Source organism: Antechinus flavipes, chromosome 3 (assembly GCF_016432865.1).
Source record: "Antechinus flavipes isolate AdamAnt ecotype Samford, QLD, Australia chromosome 3, AdamAnt_v2, whole genome shotgun sequence".
NCBI classification, from domain to species: Eukaryota; Metazoa; Chordata; class Mammalia; order Dasyuromorphia; family Dasyuridae; genus Antechinus; species Antechinus flavipes.
The window spans coordinates 585,959,785-585,985,262 of NC_067400.1; the positions used below are offsets into that span (position 1 = coordinate 585,959,785).

The following is a 25,478-nucleotide window of genomic DNA, read 5'->3' on the forward strand; positions in this document are numbered from 1 at the left end:
TTTAATGAGGAGAGGAGGCAGAACGGGCCTGTGGGGTTTCTGACCTCACAAGTATCAGTGTCAAGATTTAAGCCCAAGGGTTCCCAACCCAGTGCTCTTTCCTCCCTTTCATGTTGGGTGTCTGTGGGTTTTCGTCTAGTTTGGCAGAATCAAAGGGTAATAATATGCAGTAAGGTGGGAGGTGAGGAGGGGGAGATGTTAGAGAGTAGCCAGACACAGCTAAGTGACTTGTCCAAAGAGACAGAGCTCGGACTTGACCCTGGACCCTCGATCTCCAAACTGATTGAATGTTCTTTTGACTGTCCTCTCGTTGCCTCCTCGTTTACAGAGGCCTCTGAAGGCCAGGTTTCCACTTTGGGATTTCTGGAAAGACAAAAAGGATCTACTAGCTATTGTAGGGCCCTGGGCAAAGAAATGACCCGATCCCAGCTATGCATCAGGAGCCTCGAAGTTGGGCATAGAAGAAATGAGTGGCCAGAGCAGGGGACCTTTGGAAAGGCAATAATATATAAAAAATAAACTTAAAAGCTCACATCAGTAAGAGAATGATGTCAAGGCATTCTCTTAAGTGTAAAATAAAAATAAAGTGTGTGAATAGTAATTGTATAGGCAAGCAGATGAGAGACTACATTAGATTGGTCTGGTCAGAAAGACTAAGGAGAAGGAAAACAATAGCAATTTAAATTCTTATAACTCTTTACAATTTAAGAAGCAAGGTGGACACTATTATCCCCATTTTAGAGATGAGAAAAGTGAGATACCCGAAGAGCTTATGGTGACTTTGTTAAATAAGTGGTAAAGTTGGGGCTAGAATTTACATCTTCTTTCTCAAGCTCTGGCATTTTTTTGTCCTATTTGGGTGGGTCAAGAGCAATGGGGATGGCATTCTGAGGAAGTGACATGGCTTTAAGAAAGCACATGTCTGTGTCCAGCCTGTCTGGAGAGAAAGAGCAGATTGGATTGTGACCACTAAACCCGCAGGCGGCTGGCACTGCCCAGCTCTGTAGGCGGAATTCTCCGGGCCAAATTTGTCATTTCCCGTGACTCGGAGAATGTTCTAATTCCAAAGCAGATGCATCTTTGATCCAAGTAAGCAAAGCTGATGGAGTGGAATCCAATCCACAAACAGTCACAAAGGGCAGCTGCTCAGGTAACAGTAAACGATCAGCCATGTCAAATCATGAATGTTTCCGAGCAAAGCAAATCATGATAACATGCAGGACTTATGGGTTGCATGTGTGTGTTTCAACACCTTTCGGGCCATTGCCAAAAGTTTGGGCAGCAGATTAAGTTACTTTCCTTCTGATGCTGATGAATGCATGTCTGAGGTGCCTTGCTGAGGAATTCTGAAATATGGAACAATTCCTTCAAGAACAGACCGGCAAGCCTCTGGTTGGGTACCTCATATCTTTCATCCTGTGCATGATGTCTTTGTTTTGATTAGGGGGAGTCAACTCTGCTTGAGAAAACACAGCTCGTGGCCCAGAAGCCAGTAGGGTTTCCCCTGTCGAGGACATCAGTGCTTCACAGATACTAATCTGCAAATTCCACAGACTACCCTTGTGGGACAGACGAGATGGATTTTAATTCTGAGCACTTTTATTAAGCTCCTACTACATGTAAGAAAATGTACTGGACCTGGAGATCCAGAGGAAAATATGATCTGACCACCCTGTTTTCAAGATACTTACAATTCAATAAGAGAAGGGCAAGAATACAAACGTTTATGATACTGGGGAGAGCGAGGTGAGCAAAAAAGGAAAGATTCAGGTTAAATGCAGGAAGACATTTTAAGGGAAGACAGAGGAATTGAGTAGGGGTCTAGGGGGATGGGAAAGGGGCAGTCTAGTTGTCAAAGCACTTTGGCATTCCTCAGAACTAGAAGGTTTTTAAGTTAAGGAAGCTGTAATGGGTTCGCCATTCCAGCCATGTTATTTGACAGATGTGGAAAGTAAGGCTCAAGGAGTAGGGTGGGAGGTCACAGGGTTAGAGTCAGAGTTTTAGGGTTAGGCTTTCTCTGGAATACCACACATATCCATTCTTTGGAGAGAGTGGATGGTATTTTCTGTTTTATGTTTCCTTTCTTATTGCTGATCATCCTGACAGTAACTAACACACACACACACACACACACACACCCCCTACACCTGTCTCCCAAGTTGTTGTTTTTCAGCTTATAAAGAGTTAAGGAATAGTTAAAAACACAGTGAACAGTGTTCTGACACTCCTAATTCTTGGGGTTGATGCGTGAGCTTATAGTATAAGATATTGATAGGCAGAAAGATTTATTGTTCAGTTGTTCAGTCATACCTAACACTTTGTGATCCCTGGACCTTCTGTCCTCCACTATATCCCAAAGTCTATCCAAATCTACTGACTGTGTGACCAAAATGGGGCAAATAAAGTAAGAAGAGAATTGATCAAGGAACATTTATAAACAAAGTTAAGTCGAGTTAAAAAAAAATTAACTTCACAGGCTTAAATTTTGGGAAGCATGTCTCAGCAGCAATTGAGAACATATAAGAAGCATGTAAAAGTTTTAGTGGACCTCAGTCTAAGGATGTGTAAGGGCAGCCAGAAAAGCTCCTGCCATCTGAGGGTTGCAAGGAATGTATAATGTCCAGAATAAGAGAGATGGAGGAGTCCCACCGTTTCTGCTTTAATTAGATCACATCTGAAGGTTTGTGTTTAGTTCTGGGCAACATATTTTAGCAAAGATTTTGGATCAAGGTGAATCATGCTCAAATAAAAGATAGCCAGAAGGGTGAGGACCCTGCTCCAAGTCCATACAAAGAAATGTCAGGATTTCCAGGAGCTGGAAAAGAGAGAACTTGGGACATTCCAACAACTCTCCTCAGGAGGTCCATTGGAGACAGGGGCTAGACCCTTTCATGGGGACCCAATGGGCAAGACTGGGAGCAGGGAAGGAAATGTCAGATGCGGCTTCCCAACAATGAGAACTGTCCCGAAGTGGAATGAGCCACCTTAAGAGAGGCAGCCTGTGCCTTATCTGCTGGAGGCTGGATATGAAGATTTACAGCAGCCTTATGATAGATGACTCCTGTTCAGGGATGGATTGAACTAGTTCTTGGCTGTCTTTTACTCTCAGAAAATGCCAGTTTGTTTACAAATGACATACATAGAACCAAAAATGGCCAGTATTTTGTATTTCTCCATATTAGCCAGAGGGTACTTCTCAATATACATGCATCATTTAAAATACATTCTTAATTATTGGCAGTAATGTGTTTAAAAATCATCTTTTTACAAAACCAACAACAAAACATAAGCCTTGTTATGGTGAAATGATTTCACTTGTCCTAAAAATAAAATTTAATTTAAAAAAAATTAATGCAGAACTAGAAACAGATGACAACTCCTGCAATTTTCAGGGGACCTTATAATGAATGCTGGCTCAAAGAGTTTATTAAATAATGTACAACTTCAGAGTAACACTTCATGACAGCATGAATCATGTGCATATGTGGTGAGCAATCATCATTAAAATATGATACTGATGTCCACCAAATTTTAATTTGTCACTGTTAACTTTACAATCAACTATCTGAGGGAAAATTTTCTGGAATCTGTAAAGGAATCTGTAAAATTAGTCATATACTCAGTTATTCCCATTGCAAAATTTAGAATCATGAACCAGTACACAAAGGTGTGTATTAGGAAGAAGAGATAGAGAGGAAGGCTAGGGAGGATCATGGTCATAACTTGACTTTTCTTTTTTTTTTTTTTAATTTTTATTTAATAATTACTTTATATTGACACTCGTTTCTTTTCCGATTTTTTTTTTCCCTCCCTCCCTCCACCCCCTCCCCTAGATGGCAAGCAGTCCTTTATATGTTGGATATGTTGCAGTATATCCTAGATACAATATATGTTTGCAGAACCGAACAGTTCTCTTGTTGCATAGGGAGAATTGGATTCAGAAGGTATAAATAACCCGGGAAGAAAAACAAAAATGCAGATAGTTCACATTCGTTTCCCAGTGTTCTTTCTTTGGGTGTAGCTGCTTTTGTCCGTCATTTATCAATTGAAACTCAGGTCTCTTTGTCAAAGAAATCCACTTCCATCAAAATATGTCCTCATACAATATCGTTGTCGAAGTGTATAATGATCTCCTGGTTCTGCTCATTTCACTTAGCATCAGTTCATGTAAGTCTCACCAGTCCTCTCTGTATTCATCCTGCTGGTCATTTCTTACAGAACAATAATATTCCATAACATTCATATACCACAATTTACCCAGCCATTCTCCAGTTGATGGGCATCCATTCATTTTCCAGTTTCTAGCCACTACAAACAGGGCTGCTACAAACATTTTGGCACATACAGGTCCCTTTCCCTTCTTTAGTATTTCTTTGGGATATAAGCCCAATAGAAACACTGCTGGATCAAAGGGTATGCACAGTTTGATAATTTTTTGGGCATAATTCCAGATTGCTCTCCAGAATGGTTGGATTCGTTCACAACTCCACCAACAATGCATTAGTGTCCCAGTTTTCCCGCATCCCCTCCAACATTCATCATTATTTTTTCCTGTCATCTTAGCCAATCTGACAGGTGTGTAGTGGTATCTCAGAGTTGTCTTAATTTGCATTTCTCTGATCAATAATGATTTGGAACACTTTCATATGAGTGGTAATAGTTTCAATTTCATCCTCTGAAAATTGTCTGTTCATATCCTTTGACCATTTATCAATTGGAGAATGGCTTGATTTCTTATAAATTTGAGTCAGTTCTCTATATATTTTGGAAATGAGGCCTTTATCAGAACCTTTAACTGTGAAAATGTTTTCCCAGTTTGTTGCTTCCCTTCTAATCTTGTTTGCATTAGTTTTATTTGTACAAAGGCTTTTTAATTTGATGTAATCGAAATTTTCTATTTTGTGATCAGTAATGGGCTCTAGTTCATCTTTGGTCACAAATTTCTTTCTCCTCCACAAGTCTGAGAGATAAACTATTCTATGTTCCTCTAATTTATTTATAATCTCGTTCTTTATGCCTAGGTCATAGACCCATTTTGATCTTATCTTGGTATATGGTGTTAAGTGTGGGTCCATGCCTAATTTCTGCCATACTAATTTCCAATTATCCCAGCAGTTTTTATCAAATAATGAATTCTTTTCCCAGAAGTTAGGGGCTTTGGGTTTGTCAAACACTAGATTGCTATAGTTGACTATTCTGTCTTGTGAACCTAGCCTTTTCCACTGATCCACTAATCTATTTCTTAGCCAATACCAAATGGTTTTGGTGACTGTTGCTTTATAATATAATTTTAGATCAGGTACAGCTAGGCCACCTTCATTTGATTTTTTTTTCATTAATTCCCTTGAGATTCTTGACTTTTTATTGTTCCATATGAATTTTGTTGTTATTTTTTCTAGATCAATAAAATATTTTCTTGGAAGTCTGATTGGTATAGCACTAAATAAATAGATTAGTTTAGGGAGTATTGTCATCTTTATTATGTTCGCTCGGCCGATCCAAGAGCACTTCATATTTTTCCAATTATTTAAGTCTGACTTTATTTGTGTGGAGACTTTTTTATAATTTTGCTCATATAATTCCTGACTTTCCTTTGGTAGATAGATTCCCAAATATTTTATGGTATCAACAGTTATTCTGAATGGAATTTCTCTTTGTATCTCTTGCTGTTGGGTTTTGTTGGTGATGTATAAAAATGCTGAGGATTTATGGGGATTTATTTTGTAGCCAGCTACTTTGCTAAAATTATGAATTATTTCCAATAGCTTTTTAGTAGAATCTCTGGGGTTCTCTAGGTATACCATCATATCATCTGCAAAGAGTGATAGTTTGGTTTCCTCATTGCCTACTCTAATTCCTTTAATATCTTTCTCGACTCTTATTGCCGAGGCTAGTGTTTCTAATACGATATTAAATAATAATGGTGATAGTGGGCAACCTTGCTTCACTCCAGATCTTACTGGGAAAGGTTCCAGTTTTTCCCCATTGCATATGATGCTTACTGATGGTTTTAAATATATGCTCCTGACTATTTTAAGGAAAAGTCCATTTATTCCTATGCTCTCAAGTGTTTTTATTAGGAATGGATGTTGGATTTTATCAAATGCTTTTTCTGCATCTATTGAGATGATCATATGGTTTTTGTTTGTTTGGTTATTATATAGTCAATTATGCTAATAGTTTTCCTAATATTGAACTAGCCCTGCATTCCTGGTATAAATCCTACTTGGTCATAGTGTATTATCCTGGTGACAATTTTCTGTAATCTTTTTGCTAATATTTTATTTAAGATTTTAGCAAAAATATTCATTAGGGAGATTGGTCTATAATTTTCTTTCTCTGTTTTCAGCCTACCTGGTTTAGGTATCAGTACCATGTCTGTGTCATAAAAGGAGTTTGGTAGGACTCCTTCAATCCCTATTTTTTCAAATAGTTTATATAGCATTGGAGTTAATTGTTCTTTAAATGTTTGGTAGAATTCACATGTAAATCCATCTGGTCCTGGGGATTTTTTCTTAGGAAGTTGATTGATAGTTTGTTCTATTTCTTTTTCTGAGATGGGACTGTTTAGGATATTTACTTCTTCCTCTGTTAGTTTGGGCAAGCTATATTTTTGGAGGTATTTTTCTATTTCATTTAAGTTGTCAAATTTATTGGCATAAAGTTGGGCAAAGTAACTCCTAATTATTGCTCTAATTTCCTCTTCGTTAGTGGTGAGTTCTCCCTTTTCATTTTTAAGACTAACAATTTGATTTTCCTCTTTCCTTTTTTTAATCAGATTTACTAATAACTTGACTTTTCTAAGATTCTCAAAGCTCTAATGCAAGTACACCCATCCCCATTTTACAGATGTGGAACTGAAATGTCTTGTCTGAAGTCTTAAAAGCTAAGTGTCCAAGTCCAAAATCAAACCCAGGACTTCTGACTCTAAGCTTGGCAAGAAGAATCCGAAACTAGTGTGTTGACCTGGTGCAGTGTTGGGTGACAGATAGTACTGACAATCAGAATCAACAATTAACTTCGAACCAAGAAGAAAGTCAGTAGACACATTGATGATAAAAAATGAAAATTATTCAGACAATAAGGAATCACTTTTTCTTTTTTTAAATTTTTAATAATAGCCTTTTATTTTCAAAATACATTACAAAAGTACGTGATAGTTTTTGACATTGACCCTTGCAAAACCTTGTGTTCCAGATTTTTCTCCCTTCTCCCCATCCTCTTCCTTTAGACAGCAAATAATCCAATATAGGCTAAACATGTGCAGTTCTTCTAAGCATATTTCCACACTTATTATGCTGCACAAGAAAAATCAGGTCAAAAAGGGAAAAAAAGACAGAAAAGAAAGCCAGCAAGAAACAACAGCAAAAGTGAAAATACTATGTTGTAATCTACATTCAGTCCCCATAGTCCTCCCTCTGGATGTAGATGGATCTTTCCATCACAAATCTATTGGAATTGGCCTGAATCATCTCATTGTTAAAAAGAGCCAAGTCCATCAGAATTGATCATCTTATAATCTTGTTGTTGCTATTTTCAATTGTTCTCCTGGTTCTACTCATTTGATTCAGCATCAGTTCATGTAAGTCTCTCCAGACCTTTCTAAAATCACCATGCTGATAATTTCTTAGAGAGCAATAAATAATATTTCATTACAAGAAATCACTTTCTTATTTATGTGTGTTTGTTTTTAGTACACATTGCTTTATGAATCATATTGGGAGAGAAAAATCAGAGCAAAATGAAAAAAACCATGGGAGAGATTTAAAAAAAAAAAAACAGAAAAAAAAGTAGTGAACATAGTTCTTTTTCTGGATGCGGATGGCATTTTCTGTGCAAAGTCTATTGGGATTGCTTTGGATTACTGAACCACTGAGAAGAACCAAGTCTTTCATAATTGATCATCACACAATCTTGTTGTTATTGTGTACAGTGTATTCCTGGTTCTGCTTGTTTTGCTCAGCATCAATTCATGTAAATCTTTCTAGGCCTTTCTATAGTCCTTGTTCATTTTTAATAGAACAATAATATCCCATTATCTTCATATATCACAACTTGTTCGGCCATTCCCCGGTTGATAGGCATCCATTCGGTTTCCAATTCTGCTGCCTGCACAAAGAGCTGCTACAAACATTTTTGCACATGTGAGTTATTTTCCCTTTATGATTTTCTTGGGATACAGACCCAGTAATAGCACTGCTGGGTCAAAGGGTATGCACCATTTATAACCCTTCGGGTGTAGTTCCAAATTGCTCTCCAGAATGGTTGGATCACTTCACAACTCCACCAACAATGCATTAATGTCCCAGTTTTCCCATGTCCCTTCCAACATTTGTTGTTATCTTTAAGGAATCATTTTATAAGTTACACTGTCACATCAAGTGCAGGACAGAAGGGATTAGGTGGCAATTGAGGAAGAATGCTTTGGGCCTGGGCATTGTAGGGGAAGGCAGATGTGTCAGGCCTAGGCTGACATCCTTTAACCTTTTAAGATCCCCAAAGGACTTGGTTTCTTTAAAGCAGCAAGTGCTAAAAGAAGTGTTTTCAGCCCAAGATGATATGGCTTCATTGGGTCATGTGGCTAAAATGCATCAGAGCTGGGATAAGAACCCCGTTCTCTTGGGACCGAGTCCAAGCTCTCTCTTCAAACTTTTTGAATCCTTGCGGCCGTGTTCCCCTTTTTGCCTCTGCTACAAGCAGAGAGGGGGGCCCTGAGGAGCCATCTACCAGTGAATAACCCCCGAGATAAGTGAAGAAGAGAGCAGCGGGGAATAAGGCACCATCAGAAGCTACCTGTGCAGCAGGATACGCAGGACTAGGAGGGCTTGGTCAGCAGCCTGGGCCACCCTCTGGATTCCCATTCTCGGTCTTCAGTATGTGTTTCACTAGCCAGAGAGAGATACAGTGTGTGTGTTATAGGAGACCGCACTAGTGTCTTCCCAGTGACAGTCGAGCTTGTTTTTAAGCAGAGACCGGGTTCTACTGTGCTTCAAGTCCAAGGTTCCTTTTAGAGAGGGCATGGCAGGTGTCAAAGAAAAGAAGAACAATGCTGTAATTTGGGCAAAAGACCAGGACCCCTGGGTGGCCACTTGCCAGCCTCAAAGTGATGTGTGTGCCCTTTTAACCCCTTCTCTTCTCTCTCTGCCTGGCAGGTCCCCAGCCTATGTGAAGATCTTCTATCCTCTGTCGATCAGCCCTTGAAAATTGCCAGAGATAAGGTGGTGGGAAAGGATTACCTTTTATGTGACTACAACAGAGACGGAGATTCATATAGGTGAGCTCCTGCCCGGAATAAACTCAGTCAGCCTGAGGGGGTGCAAACCTGCAGGCAGCTGTTGCATGGCAATTGTGGGTCCAACAAATGTGGGGAAATCGGAGCATCTGAAATGACCAAAGAGAATTTCCTCATCTGTTTTATAGGATTGAAAGGGACGCAAGAGATTATCTCTGGAGGAAGAAACAAGCTAAGAGAGAAAGGCAGCCTGGGGTAGTGGAAGGAGAGCTGTATTAGGAGGCCCCTCTAACTCCTGGAAGGACAGCTTGTAATCCCCTCCAGGCAGGAGGGACAGAGGTCTCCTCCTTCAATCCCAGCCAAGTCCCTAGCCTCAGAGAGATTTGATTCTAATAGCTTTGGGATGGTTTCAAAGGATGTTGGCATTTCATTGGTATTTCATAGCCTTTAATGTAGTTAATGTGATACTGAAAATTTCTGGATAGGGATTACAATTGTGTCTACTTATGTGGACAGACACCAGCTTATTTATGAATGGACTAGATAAAATAACGGTTTGGTCATGTATACAAGTATCTAATTTATATTTTAATATATTTAACATCTACTGGTCATCCTCCCATCTGAGGGAGGGGATGGGATTGGAAGGATGGGAAAAATTGGAACAAGAGGTTTGGCAGTTGTCAATGCTGTAAAGTTACCCATACATAAACCTGTAAATAAAAGGCTATTAAAATTTAAAAAAAATAAAAATTTTACAAGTTTAGAATAAGAAAAAATGAATGGACTTGATATCAATTGTCTGGGTTTTGTTAGATGGCACTTTGTCAAGCATCCATTTCTTCTTTTTTTTATTCTTCACATTTTTAAAGTTTTGATTCCAAATTCTTTTTCTCCCTCTCTTCCTCTTCTTCCCCCTCCCTGAAATGTAGTCAGCAATCAGATATACATGTGGAATTATGTGAAACATTTTCATATTGGTCATCTTGTATAAGAAGACTTGAATTTTTTTTAAAAAGTGAAAGAGTAAAAAATAGCATGTTTTAGTTTATATTTGATATTAATTCTTTCTCTGGAAGTGGATAATGTGCTTCATCATTTATTCCTTTGGGTTTGTCTTGGATTATTGTATTGCTGAGAATAGCTAAGTCATTCGTAATTCTTCATTGAATTATGTTGCTATTAAACTGTACAAAGTTCTCCTGGTTCTCTTCACTTCACTATGCATCAGGATATGTAAGTCTTTCCAGGTTTTTCTGAAATCATTCTTTTTTATTATATCCTAATGCACAATAATTTTCCATTATAATCATATATACTCCCCCAGTCAGCCACTCCCCAATTGATGGGCATCCCTTTGACATTCAGAGAGGTTTGGTTTTTTTTAGTTTTTCCAAACATGTAAACATAGTTTTCCACATTCATTTTTGTAAGATTTTGATTTCCAATTTTTTCTCCCTCTTTTACCTTTCTCCTCCCCAAGACAGACACCAAGCAACTTGATGTAGATTATATATGTATAGTCATTTAAACATTTTCATATGAGTCATGTTAGAAAAGAAAAATCAAAATAAAAAAGGTGAAAATCTTATGCCTTGATCTGCATTCAGTCCCCCTAGTTCCTTCTCTGGATATGCAGCATTTTCTATCCAAAGTCTGTTGAAATTATTTTCAATCACTGAGAAGAGTTATTAAGTCTTTGATATTCAATTCTTACCCATCACAAGAAGAGTTGCTATAAATATTTTTGTACAAATAAGTCCTTTTCCAATTTTTCAGAGGTCTTTGGGATATAGCTAGGGATATAATACTTAGTAGAAGTATTGCTGAATCAAAGGATATGCACAGTTTGATTACCCTTTGGGCATAGTTCTGAATTGCTCCCCAGAGTGGTTGGATCAGTTACAAATCCATCAATAATGAATTATGTCCCAAACTCTTAAGTTAAGAAATGCTTATCAACTGACTGACTAATAGGAGCTCCACAAAGACACTTGGAATTATTTATTTTTATTACTTTGATTTTTTTTGGGACCTTTTTCCTGAGCTTAATAAACCAAGCATTTATTCTATTTTTGAATCCAGGACACATTTTTATTTTTATATATGAAAAAGTCTATTTGAATATAGGCCAGCTCATTTGCAGATGTACTTATATCTTAACCTGCAACTAGTATGATGTGTGCACACAGTTTGCACATGTACATGTTCTCAGAAGTTTCCATTAAAATCTCATTGATTATGAGGAAATTCAGACAGTCTTCAACAAGTACATGAAGTTCTTTCAGAAAGCAGCATTTAATGTCAGAGACAATGTCGAGGAAGGTGTTGATGCAGAGCAATGGATCCGGGGAAGCTTGCCGAAGTTGTCTGGAACAGGCTAAGCTGCTGCTTTCGGATGGGGAGAAAGTAATACCCAGAAGCATGGCTGACAAACAAGGGAGGGATGTGATGTGCCCATCGTGAAAGCCTCTTCCCAGAAAAGAGGAAGGAATGGCTTCTGAGACACATCCTTCCAAATGACAGATTGACCTCCAGCATGGTGTAGAAATCAAAATCCTGTGGACCAGTTCAGAGGGAGGGTCCTAAGTGGGATCTAGCTCGGCCGAATGAATCCACTACCTTCTTGCAGGCTCTAGGGCCAGTGAGGCCTTTGGCATGGGGGCTCCACAGGGAGGCTCTATCTCAACCACCTGCATCTCTGTAAATGGGCAGCTGACCCGGGGCCAAGCACCGGCTAGCAGAACAGTGCCCCGTGGGAGCCGAGGGCATGTGAGACCTAGCTGCTAGCAATGACTACAGGGGCTGCCTAGATCTGAAGAGGGAAGAACTAAAGCCCTTTGTCCCTCCTTCTGGATGGCAAAGAAGATGAGGAAATACATGGAAACGCTCAGATCTGAGAATGAACAATGTCCTAGTACATGACGCCTTGGTTGCCCCGAAACCATCAAGTGTCCCTCAGACAGGACTCGAGGCCAGGTGCCCCCTCCTCTGACTTTTGGCATCTGCCAGGGGAAAGTTCCACTGCTGCTCCTGAGCCTGAGCATCTTTCCCGCAGGGCCCAGACTGGCTTGCAGCTGCTCACTGTTCAACAACCCCGAAAAGGTCTAGTTGACTTTGTGTTTTTTGTGAATTTATTGGGTTGGAAAGCAGTTGAATGCTTTGTAATAAATACAGATGGGGGAGGGGAGAATCTCATTGATTTCACCGAGCAATGGTTGTTATAAAAAACTTAGTGCTTTAAAAGCAAAATTCACCCATGCCTCACCCTACCTAAGATTTATATAAGATCTTCGGCCTCACAAGCCAAATCTGAAGACAGCCCTTCCCTCAGACTTGCTCTTGGCACAGGTAATTGCTGTCTCTGGACCACTACAAGAACCGACCACTTGAGCAGGTTGTTCTTTTTCAGATCTGATGCCCTACTTCAGTTCTAAAAAGTCTGCCACAGCCCAAGATTTCATAAAGAGATGGAAAGCTGGGGTTCCCAGAGAGCCACCTGGGTGTGGGTGACATCAGCCTGGATTTACTGTGGGCCACCGAACTGTGCTCTGATTCCCAACCCTCCCCCAGGGGCCAAGAGAAGCTGCCTCTGCGCCAGCGCCTGGGTGTTTGACGATTCTCACCCTGCAGCCGTGTGTTGTCATGGGCAGAGTCCTGCATCACTCTCAGACTTCCACCTTCTCAGAGGGCCGGGGCAATCTCTCCCAAGTGTCGGTCACTTCACCTGCAAACTGGGGATGTAATCCCAGGTGGAGTGTGAGGGAGGACTAGAGTCTCCGGTGTGAAGCCTTGCTAAAGACCTTTCAGGGCTGCCTACCCACTTTTGGTTTCCACTGTCACTCAACTGGCACCTGTGGCTCCTAGAAACGGTAGCCTGGACAGCAAGCGCACCAGGGCACACTGTTCCAGCCGATGGGCTCACCTAGGTGGAGCGTCACCAGCAAGCCTCAAGCCCAAGCATGGAAAGGCCTCCCTCTGCAGAATAGGGAGTCTCTTCCAATGATGGCAGCTGAAGCAGCTACTGTGGAGTGCTCAGAGCCTGGTCAGACAGCGAAGAGCCTGGAGCCATCCTTGGCGTCCTGGGCCACATCCAGGCCTCCTGGCTTTTGTCACTGAGCTTAAACTCTGCCTCACTTAAATCCAGTTCACACATGAGTCAAGACATCACCCCATGATATTGTTGGTCCTCTTCAAAACCCAGGACAAGCAAAAGCCCAACAAGGAGGCTATGAGGAAAGAGTTCTGTGAAACATAAAGCCCTTTAAAAAGGGGGTCATTGTTGCTGTGACCATCCCTCTGAAGCTGATGTAGTCAGCCACACATCCCCATTGTCAAGCATCTGGCACCAGGGAGTTTGGGACAGATTCAAAATCTCCCAGCAAATTGGGGTCAGGCAGTCGAGCCCAGCTCAGACCTAGTCATTGATTGTTTCTGAGCATTAGGTCAACCCTGGACTAGCAGGTATCGAAAAGTCAAAACATATCCACTTAGTGAGTGAGAGGGGGTCAGAAGCTGGACATGGCAGGAGGCTGGAGAATTGGGGCGGATTGGGGTAGCCAAGTGGGAACTGGGCCTATGTTTCCTCCCATGGGAAATAAACCTATGGCTGCTGCTGTGTGAGCACTTGAGCCTCTTCAGCCCTAAGAGTCATTCATCAGGGCAGTGTGACAGAAGGTCATCCTAGGTATGGCCTAACGCATTGGAACAAGAACAAGATAAAGAAAGAGGAGAACAAAAAAATGACAGAGGAATAGCCAGAACATATGGAATTTTCGAGGGATTTTAATTTTCATGTTTTGCTTCCATTTTAAGTTTCAAATTTCCTTCCCTCCCTCCTTACTCCATGTTATAAAAGACCACCTTTTGACACAGATAGATAAATATATGTAAAACCATACATCTTTCTCTGGAGTTCAGAAGTTCTTTCTCTGGAGATGGATAGCATCTTCCTTCTTTGGTCATTTGTAGTTGATTTGAGTATTTATAATACTTGGAATAACTTAGTTCACAGTTGTTCTTCGAACAATGTTGTGTTACTGAATACAACATTCTCTTGGTTCTGCTCATTTCACTCTTCATTATTTCATGCAAATCTTTCCATGTGTTTCAAAAAATCAATTAGCTCATCATTTCTTTCAGCACAGTAATATTTCATCCCAGTCATATACTATAGTATACTACAAGTATACCACCACTACAAGTTTAACATTTTCTCAGTTCTTCAATTGATGGGCATAGACCATTGACTTTTAAAAGTAAAAAGGACTTTAGAGATTATCTAACATTCTGAAGAACCTAGTGCTCTCATTGATTTGCTGTATAATTGTAAAGACCCTTCTTTTTCCAAACTTCCAGTCTCTTCATCCATTAAAAAAAATAGATGCTAACTCTGACATCTGTTCTAAGCTCCTTCCCAGCTCTGACCTGGGTTCTAAGGGCCCTCCCAGCTCTGACAGGTTTTGCAAAAAGCCATCCATCTTAGAAGCACTCAATTCTGCTCTCCTTAAGTTTCCTCTGAGATGGAATTCGATTTTCTGAGCTCTTCTTTCCTCATTCTTTTTATGCTCTAGGCCCTAGGCTGAGATTTCCTGAGATCTGGGAGCTTTCTGAGAGTTACCTTAAAAGGGCGGCACCATGAGCCCTCCAGGTGATGTCATTCATGTTTTTTCATGTCCTTTGACCTCAAGGAGGAGACAGGGGGCCTCTAGACCCTTAGGAGTTATGCTCTAGTAGTACAGGGTGGATTTTTTTTTTCTTGCTTCTTAATGTCTCAGACTAAAAAATTAAAACTCTAGCCATTCACTGTACCTATTCAGCCCTTTCAGCATCAGCATTTTTCTGGAAAGAGTTCCCTCTCTTTTTCCTTTAATCCTTTTCTTCTCACCATTTTTGTTAAAAACATGAATTCCCAGCTTGAAGCTTTGGACTTTAGAATCCTGTGGTGGGACCGTTAACGTTTACAGAGACCCTTGTGGTTATAAAACCTTCCCTGCAGACTTGGAGCAGCTGTTCTTCAGTGAGTGTCAGACTTTCTAGAGCTCGAGGGGATACTTTAGCAGCACCCCTTTATTTTTACAAGTTGAAGCTAAATCCTTGAGTGGGAAAATGACTTCCCCGGTGTCACACGCCTTGTCAGTATCAAGGCTGGACTTTAAATTCAGATCTGCTGCTTCCATTTTGAGGACTCTTTCTCCTTTTTTCCCCGTTTATATTCTTGAATCATGGCAGCAATATCTGGGAACTCTCAGCTCTTTGTGGGGTCAGCATGGCAAGGCAGAGGACAGCATCTTTATTTCTCTCCAGCTCCCAATATTAGCAATTAGAACTATGCAGAAGTAGGCATTGCCTTGGAAAAGTGCTGCCTCACCTAAAGCCACAGGGTTATAGATACTGGTGTAAAAAGAACCCTTAGATATCATGTATTCCAAAGGCCTCCTTTGATATTTGATGAAAAAGGCCCAGAGTGTAGACTGACATACAGTTAATAAGTGACAGGCTAGCCCTTGAAGCCCCATCCTCTGCTCCCAAATCCAGCCATCCTCTCTTACACCTCCCTACTCCTCTAGGAGGCCAGCTCAAGAGTTGGTGGAGGATTGAGCTGCCTGGGGGTGAGGGGGAAAGAAGGGAGACGGGACAGGATGTCGGCTGCCTTTACGTTTTTACTCTGGTGTAGTGGCTATGGGCTGGTGAGTTGACCCTTGAGGTCCCTGCTAGCTCTGAACTTCTGAGATATATATATATATATATATATATATATTTTTTTTTTTTTTTGATGAAAGACTTCAAGGCCTTTTGACTTTCTCCACACATTTCCATCCTAACTGTGTTTGATAGTTTGCTTAAATGGAATCCTTATGGGATGACTGTTGCCAACAACACTGTGTGAGACCTGTTAGCTGAAACAAAAAGCATTCTCGAGGAGGGAAATGAAAAGCCTGACTTTTGAAATCTAAGAGCTCTTGTCCATCTGTCTTATTTCAAACAGCCTCCATTTAAGCTCTTAAATGTGTGCAGAGTGCCCCTTCCACTAAAAATATTTGGGGTAGTGTTAAGATTTTTTTCCAGCTACAATTATGTCTGGCTCCAGGAATAGAGGTTTGAAATGTCCTGGTCTCTGAGCCAGGAGAAATCTAAGTTATAGGCTTCTTAAAAATTCCAGGCTCTGCAAAAGAGCTCATCTTTGTCTGATCAAGCCTACTTTAAATAATCCCATTTGGGATCCTCCCTCAGTTTCCCTGCCTGCCTCAGGAATCAGAAAACATGGGACTGTAATGGTCAGAACACTCTGCTGTGTGTGAATCAGGAGAACCAGCTGAGGGTCTAGCCCTGCCTCATTCTAGGTGTTCAACAGGAGTGAATCGTTTCCCTTCCTGGGCCATTATTGTCTCTTCCGTAAGAAAGAGGCCACTGGATGGCTTAGTAGATAGAGCCCTGGGCCTGGAGCCTGAAGACCTGAGTTCAAATCTAGTGAGTATGATCCCTGGCAAGTTACTTAGTCCCTATCTCCCTTAGGTTTCCTATCTGTAAATGGGGATGATAAGACTTTTGTGAGGATCAAAAGAGATAATATTTGCAAAGCACTTACTTAGCAAGTCTTAATATGCCATATGAATACTGGCTTCTGTTATTACATCAGAGGACTGGACAAAAGTCCTTTGATTTTTAGAATTAAATTCCTTTCCAATTTACAGTGAAAGGGATTTTATTGATCCCCCTACTTTGTCCCATCACTCAAAGAGAAAACAAGACTCAGTTGCTTTTTGGGCGTGCCATTTGTTCAATTCAACTCAACAGATGTTTTTAAAGTAGCACCTAGATCCTAGAAATACATGGACAATGTGTGTGTTTGGGGGATGGCATCCACTAAGGATATTCTGGAAGAGTAGCAGCCTGACCTTAGTGTAGGAAAAGAACTTTTGGATTGCTGAGGACCTTCTAGTTTTCTCTCCTCTCCTGCCCTTGTAGAGGAAGCTGGGCCTGGGACCTGAGTTCAAATTCCTTGTTAGACATTGGGTATATGATCCTGGACAAATCACCTACCTTTTATTTGCCTCAGTTGCCTCATCTTTATAAAATGGGCATCATGTTATAGAAGGCCTATTTTCTACTTTTTAGGCCTGATGTGAAGTTCAAACAAGATATTTATATATAAATGTCACTCTTGTTTTAAATCGAGTAGTGCATCATCTTGCCCACAGTCACACTGCCTCACTCCTCAATGGTGGGCTGTGCTTCTACACACACACTCACATCCCCTAAGCTTGTTTTCATGTGGGAAATGGCTGAGACAGCCTCTTCTGCTATTCTTTCTCTTCTGAAACTTGGGGAAGGGAGATGGTCTTTGTGGCGTTTGGTCTTTAAATGTTTGTTTTAAGTATCACTCAACAGGGGAACATCTGCCCTCTCTTTCTCTAAGCTCATTACAAGTGTCCCTAATATTGAATTCCAGGGTACCTCTCTAAGACTTCCAGTGGGACCTAAGCATTGTCTCTTCCATTTCCTACTATTCTCCACTTCATCCCCTGCTGTGAACATCTGCCTTTGATGCTTTTGAGAATAAATTGCATTCATGTGTAGGTTTGCTCTGCTCCCTCTTCTCTTCTCCATTCTGTCGTTGTTAATATTTGGGCTGACAGAGTTGAGAATGATTTCTGCAATAAATTCCTATTTCTGTAATACTTTTAAGTCTTTTCATGATAGAAGATAACATGATAGGTAGGATATGTATAGTATTAGAATTTTACTTTACAGATAAGGAAATAGACTCCAAAAAGTGAAGATCATCCAGTTAGTAAATGTCCAAATTGGAGCTTGAATTCAGGTCTTTTGATTTCAGGGTTTTTGTTCCTCCACTTCCATTGCGCTGCCTTACTTCTCTTATCAGTAGTTGCCCCCTTTCACCTATTCATCAATTCAGTATATATTTTAGAGTTCCCAAACTTCCTCCTAGTCTTCTCACACATAATGGAATCAGAGATGGATTCTCCATTACTTAAAGGCAGGAACTTTTGTTATCTTTTCTTCTCCACTGTCTAGCCCAGTTCTTGGTAAGTAATAAGTGCTTAATTCAGTGTTGAATTGATATGAAGTTTGATATTCTCAGATGAACATGTAGGAAAGCAAGACATTGGCTAAGTATCTGCCTTCTTCCCTCTTTGGAGAGTTCCTTGTACTAATGTCCATAGCTCTCTTTTGTGATTTCTTTGTTGTGCATCTAACCGCCAAGAGGTGTGTAAAATGTTCAGCTGGTTAGCCAGGGGTAGTGGGAGGGTGAGAAAGAGGGCTTTCTCCTTATTCTTTTGTTTTGCTTTGGTTTTTGCAAAATCTGAAATGGCATTGTGGTGAATGGAGAAAATGATCAACTTAAAAGTAATAGTTTCCAAAGGGTCCAGCTGCTTTTGGTCAAGCTGTGGGGGCTGCCGCCCAAAGAGCTGCGTTCTCACCTGCCTAGATGCCAAATGTGGTTACTTCTCCCTCCCACACATCCCCCATCCCCCTTTGCCAACAAATTCAGGGGGAAGTTTGAAATCCAGCTTAGTTACCTTTACGCTTAGAATTGGATATGGAAATGCATTCTTTGGCTCCCTGAACATTGAGTAGCCGTTGGCTACTAGAGAAAAGGTTTTTGTGTTTGGAGGAGCACAGTGGTGATTGACAAGCCCAAAGGACTGGATGTTGTTGCTGTTTTGTTCTTAAAGTCCTGAAATTTAGCAGAAATCAAGGGAATTTAGTAATCCAGCAAGATGTTTGAAGATTTGTTGGACACAGGGGAAATAAGAGAGTTAGTGTAGGTTTCATACCATGGGAATGGTAAGATTTTGAAACCTGGGGCAAGGTAAATGGCTCTTTTCTTATATAGTCTCTGTATTACCCTTCCTGCCCTTCTCTCACCTCCCCCTTTATTTTTTAATACTATTCCTTTCTCTGAAAACCCAGCCCACTGAGTCCCACCTGCAAGAATTAATGAGTAGGTCCTCAGCTTACAGTTCTCTTTCAAGCCTTTCTCTGTGATTAAATGTTTTCCTGATGTGGCAAAATGCATTTAAGAGGGGAAAAAAAATATCCCAGCTAGTATTTGTGTTAAAGAGAGGCTGGTTCTTGTTACTTAACAGATTTTATACGCCTGGCATTCAGAGGGCTGGAAGCCATTGGGATGGCCAGGAGAAGCAGCCTCTATCCATCTGTGATTATGTTGGTACATTTTCATCCCTCAACCTTTATATAACCAGAGATCCCTCTTTGCTTCAATAAATAGTGCATGCATTGCTCTGGTCAAAGTAAAACCATCTCATGACAATCAGGCTTTTAACAATGAGTCTTGCAGGGATCTAGGCTAGTCTTTGGACAGCCCTTTTCTAGGACTTACTCAGAGAATTTCTAGCTTAAGAGCACCTAGCATAATTTATGCTGATTGGCACAGACTTCAGAAACCCAAAATCACCTCCATACCATGAAGAGACATCAGAATAGGCCTTAATGAATTAATTATAGGATGATAATGGTGATTATAATAACCTCTGTTAGCATCTGCTCCGATGTCTCATTGTGGCTTGGAGATGACCTTGGCTTCTCATGTCCATGCCAGGGATGTGCAGGCTCCAACAGGTCTTACTACATAGGAAAGGTTTGGAGAGCAGCTGGTCCATATATCTGTTCCAAGGACCGAGCCACTTCCCTTGAGTTTAGAAAGGTTCCTCAACAGCCTAGCCACAGAGCAAGGGCTTGGAGGGTTGGGTTGTCTGTTTTGTTTTGAGTTTGACCATAGCTGCTCTCTGGGACTTACATCAGAGGTAGACAAGATGCTAAATCTGGGTCCAGGAAGACCTGAAATCCGAGCCCACTGCTGATGGTGTGACCCTGTACAGATCTCTCTCCCTCTCTGAATCTCTTTCCTCATCTGTAAAATGAAGTTAATGCTTGTGGTAGCTCCTTCATGAGATGATTGGGAAGGTCCATTGAGAACATGTCTGAAGAGCACTTGGTCGACACTGACATGACGATTACTCATTGTTATGAGTAGAATGGAAAATGTTTAGTCTGCAGCAGGGAGGGATAGCAAGGTCCCTACATTGGTGAAGTTAGAAAGTTAGCCCAGTGGATTGAGTGCCAGCCCTAGAGTTGGGAGGATCTGAATTCAAATCTGGCTTCGAAGCAAGTTACCTAACCCAGCTTGCCTCAGTTTCCTCATCTGTTAAATGAGCTGGAGAAGGAAATGGCAAACCATTCCAGTATCTGCCCCCCAAAAGCCAAACAAACAAATGGGGACACAAAGAGTTGTCTAGACAACTGTATAATCCTTTGCTTTGGGAAAGGCTAAGCTGCCTCTAGACCTACCCTTCTCCCCCTCCTCCTTCCCCCATCATCTACCCCTCTACTCCCCACCTAGGTCATCTAACCAATTGGAATGCTTCACATTTAGATTATACATGAGGGAATTTGTATTGCATTACACTAATCCCCACCGGGATGCTATTTATGACTGAATCTGAGTAGAAAGGGACTTCGGCTATAGTAGAATGAGTAATTCTTCTGCCACATGGCAACCTTTCAGATACTCCAATTCTCCTCTACTCCAAAAGCCTTCTCTTGGTTAAATAATGTCAAATTTTAGTTCTAATAATCAGTCTTTGTGTGGCCTGTTCCCTTCCATTGTCACAAAACCAAAAGGAGAACTCCATAAACATGTGTCTTAAGTGTCTGGGTCGTGTAAATTATCTGAGAAATTCCCACCAGAGTTATTTAGCCATAAATAAGTAATGATATGCCTCCTGGTATCATCAGCTTGGAGCTTGGTTCTACTGTGCCAGGGCTTTGTTTCCAGCAAAAACTGATTGATGTGAGCTTGTCCTTGTGTTCTTCTCCCTGCAGGTCACCTTGGAGCAACAGGTATGACCCTCCATTGGAAGATGGGGCCATGCCATCTGCTCGCCTGCGTAAGCTGGAGGTAGAAGCCAACAATGCCTTTGACCAGTACCGAGACCTGTGAGTTGGTTAGATCCTCCCAGAGCCGGGGCTTGGCACGTGGGTAAATCAGACATGGGAACGAGAATCCGGGCTGTCTCCTGCCAGTTTCCCTTAATCAATTTGATGTCTTTGAGACTTAATTGTAGGCATAAGAAAAACCAGTATGGTAATGTAGCCAATTTGAAATAGCTCCTTGGGAGAAACTACCATATAAATCTAAGATTATATCAATACTTACTTAGTTAAGTTTTGTTATGATGTCCTGGGTGGAAGAGTTGTCACTGTTCTCAGACCACCTGATAACTGAGACAGTATTTGAACAAGTATTTGAAATAATGTGACCTCTCCCAGTCCTTTAATTGGGAGAGAGATTTGATATGTATGCTATATTGTATTCTTTAGGGCCCCCACATTCATGAGCCCACAGATGAATTTTTGTGTGAAGTATTATATTTTCTTAGGACAATCTTATCTTCCTCTCTTTTTTCTTCTTTCTTCTGTTCCTCTTTTCCCTTTATTCCTTCTTTCTTCCTCTCTTTCCTCCTTCCCTCCTTCCTTTTTCTCTCCCTCTTTCCCTTTCATCCCCCTCTCTTTCACTCTCTCTTTTGTCTCTTTCTCCTTTCCTTCCTTTTTTCTTCCCTCCCTCCCTTTTTTCTTCCTTCCTTACCTTCTTTTCTTCCCTCCCTTCATTCCTTTCTTCCTTTCCTCTCTCCCTCCCTTACTTCCTTTTTTCTTCCCTCCCTCCTTATTTCCTTCCTTCTATCCCTCTCTCTTTCTCTGTCTCCTTTCTTCCCCTTCCTCTTTTTTTCCTCTCATCCCTATCCTTTAGAATCACATAACACCTGTGCTGTAGCAGAACGAGTAAAAACAAAAAGAACTAGGGTTAAAAAAAAATCATGTCTTCTTTTCATGAAAGTTGGACTTAGGGAAAACTAAACCATCCAAAACTCTTAGAAGTAGTAGGAAAAGGACTCTTGAGTAACAAAAATAGCTGTGTGTCTGATGTACACGTGTATTTCCATACCTGGAACATGTATTTGTCTGTATGTAACAATAAATGTACCTTAATGTGGTCATCAGATCTACTCCTTGAACCATTGACTCTTATTAGACAGAACTGCCCCTCAGTGGTTAAATTTGGCTTTAGGGATCAAGGATATGTTACAGACCAGCGCTCTGAGAGCTGGTCATCTGTGACTTCGGATCAGAGCAAGAGACAGAATAAGTACAAAAAGCAATTTGAGCGATAACAGAGACTTAAAATGCACCCCCTGGCGGTCCTTGAGGGAATCATAGGTTTCTATAATAAAAGATGAACAGGATTATCAAAAATAATTGCACTGCCTAATATTTGAAGGGTAGAATAATGATTGAGGCATGACAGAACTAACATGTGTTTAGCATATAACATTTACCAAGTCAGATAAGTTTAGTGTGTTTTAGGAAGAGTTCATTGAATTTTGTTCACTCAGAATCCAATTTTAGCCCAGAAAGGGGTCTCCTCTCCAGAAGGTAGTGACTTCTTGAGTCCCACAGATTTCTAAGTGTCCTCTAAGGCCTGGAGGAATTTTGATCCACACTCAAGGAGGCACTGCCCCCACCAATGAAATCCCAGTATTGAAAATGGACTTAAAGGAAGAGTTGGTTCAGTTGTGAGAAGCAGCCAGAATGAATAGAGGCCTTGTCTCTTCCAGGACAGAAAGATCTGGCTTCAGATCCTAACTCTGATAAACATTAATTATGACATTTTCCCATACTTACATATATAACCATAGGCAACTCATTGAACTGTTCCCTACCCAAGGTAGCTCTGTACAACTTTCAGTTTAGTTTGAGATGAATTCTTTTTCCCCTCACTTCATAATATTTTATTTTTTCCAATTCCATGTAAAAATAGCTTTCAACATTCATTTTTGTATGCAGATTTTTTCTTCCTTTCCTTTCCTCCACCTCCAAGACAGTGAGCAATCAGATTTAGTTTATACATATACAGTCATTTTAAACATATTTCTATATTTGTCATGTTGGGAAAGAACAAAAAGGGAAAACCGCAAAAAGAAAAAGTGAAAATAGAATACTTTACTATACATTTGGTCTTCATGGTTCTTTCTCTGAATGCATATGGTATTTTCCATCCCACTCTATTGAAATTGTCTTAGATCACTGTATTGCTGAGAAGAACTAAGTCTGTCATAGTTAAATGAATTCTTGAGCTTCATCAGTGCAAGAATTTCTTGTACTAGAAGGTTCCTATAGCCATGACATCACAAGTCTTACCTCTAAAAACAGCCCTTCAGTTATCTGAAAAACGACCACGGGCCGGATGGCTCATTACACAACCATTTTTAATAAAGGACTTGTTCCTGTTTTTTATTTTGTTGTTTTGTAACTTCAACCACTTTATCTTGTACTTCTTTGGGAAAGGGCTTCCCAAAGAATGGGACTTCCTCACTTGGATGGAGAAAATAAGTTTAAACCAAAAATCTGGGTTGAAAAGTCAAAATTATAAGTAATCTCAGGAGCCTTCTATCTTGTCTTGATTTCTCAAATTACTGACTTATTGATCTTTGTATTTTGGCCACCTGTGGACTTTTGTCGAGATTTGAAGAAAAGCAAGAAGCTTCTAGAGATGCATCTCTAATGATGGGGTCTGTACCCTATGGGGGACCATATTGTAGGGACACAGGTCAGTCTTCCTCAGTGCAAATCATCTTCTCTTAGGGCCAGTTTTGCCTTTGTAACTGAGGCTACATCTGACTGAGATAGTGTATCTTGGCTTTCACTAGTTTTATTGCCCAGTTCATCCAACATTACTTTGTACTTATCCCACTTGGCACCTGTCCCATCCTCTGATCCAGGGCATGGATCCAGTGCAGATTGGCAGCTGCTTCTAATGGATATAGAGGGTCCCTCCGTAGTCCCATTATGTGATGAAGCCCAGATGTGTAGCCAGAAGGGCCTTAGAATCCACTTTGTCCCACCTCCTCTTTTTGCCCATGAGGAAACCAAAGCCAGGAAAGAGTCACTTTCAGTCAGATGTGCTTAGGGGCATCTGTAGAGAGATCAAGGAGCAGCTTTGCCTCATTACCATCATTTCAAGATAGGGCAAATAAGGACATTTCTTCCATTGATGCTGGACTCTCTGAGGGTCAGGTCTTGCCTTCTCATGTAGTTTACAGCTCCTGTCCATCCCTTCTGCAGCCTTCTTCTAGAGGATCCATCCATTACGCTGGAGGTTGGCTGTCCATCCTGCACTCTTACAATGTAAATGTCTGTCTCCTTTCTATTCATTACAATGTCCTTGATAGATAATACCTTTTTTTAAATGAAGTTTTAGTCTGATGCCTTCTGTTTTTTACCCCAGAGACTTCTCTTGTTATATCATGCTCTCCCCACCCCATAATCCTCCAAGGAGACTTTACGATATCTTTTATGTAATTTCTCTAATGTAAGAAAGACATGTGTTTAAGTTTTGGAAGAACAGAGTGGGTGAAAAATGTTACTGCCCAGAATCTGCCAGGCCGCTTGGTATCTGTCCCATCTTTGTGTACTTATTAGTGACCTTAATAAATGCATCTTGATTGGTTAAGGTTCTGCTGTTAGGCAATGAACTGGGTCCAGAACTGAAATGGGTAGGAGGTGGTGCTCAGACAGGATCTCACTTGGGGAATTTTAAAGTCTCTTCAGCTGATCCTATGATGCTCCCGTGACACACACAGAATCCCGGGCTTTTTAATGACTATATCTTATTGAGTTTAACTGGATTGACTGAAACATAACTAAAGTGATGGGCAGGAGGATCCTGATGATGTTGTAAGAAGTCCCAGTTTTCAGTTAGTCAGATTTGATTGTCATCGGGGCCCTGAGAAAGGACATCGGTTCTCTCTGAACTTCCCAGGAGTCTTTCCTCCATATAGCACACCGCCTGTAGGCCTTCAACCCTTACTGGACCATATTCCAAATTTCTTTTACTAAAGTGTCCCATCGGGGATTGGGGATTTGAGAGGAAGCCTTAAGTATCAGTCACTTAGGCTGAGCTGTGGAGAAAAATAATCAATCCATCAAGCTAGGGACTTTTCATGGAAAATGTTGGTGATTAGGGTGAGAGCAGCCTTAGTTAAGTCCCAGCTTGATTACTGGCTGCTTATGTGAAATTAGGTTGTTACCCTACTGAGGTTCTGTCTCTTTCATCTGTAAGAGAAAAGGGTTTGTTTGCCCCAATCTCTTTCAACTCTCTTAAGTCCGATGCTTTTCTGAATATGGGAAATTTCCATTTCTA

The 25,478-nt window shown here is 40.8% G+C and overlaps 1 protein-coding gene across 3 annotated transcripts in view; it reads left to right on the top strand.

Moving 5' to 3' along the window:
- Positions 1-25,478, top strand: part of CAPZB (capping actin protein of muscle Z-line subunit beta) — a 169,502-nt gene that overhangs the window by 105,496 nt on the left and 38,528 nt on the right. For all 3 annotated transcript variants that reach the window (XM_051988380.1, XM_051988379.1, XM_051988378.1), the window contains exons 3-4: positions 9,153-9,274; positions 21,104-21,217. In XM_051988380.1, coding sequence (XP_051844340.1) covers positions 9,153-9,274; positions 21,104-21,217 — 236 coding nt within the window. The remainder of the gene's footprint in view (positions 1-9,152; positions 9,275-21,103; positions 21,218-25,478) is intronic.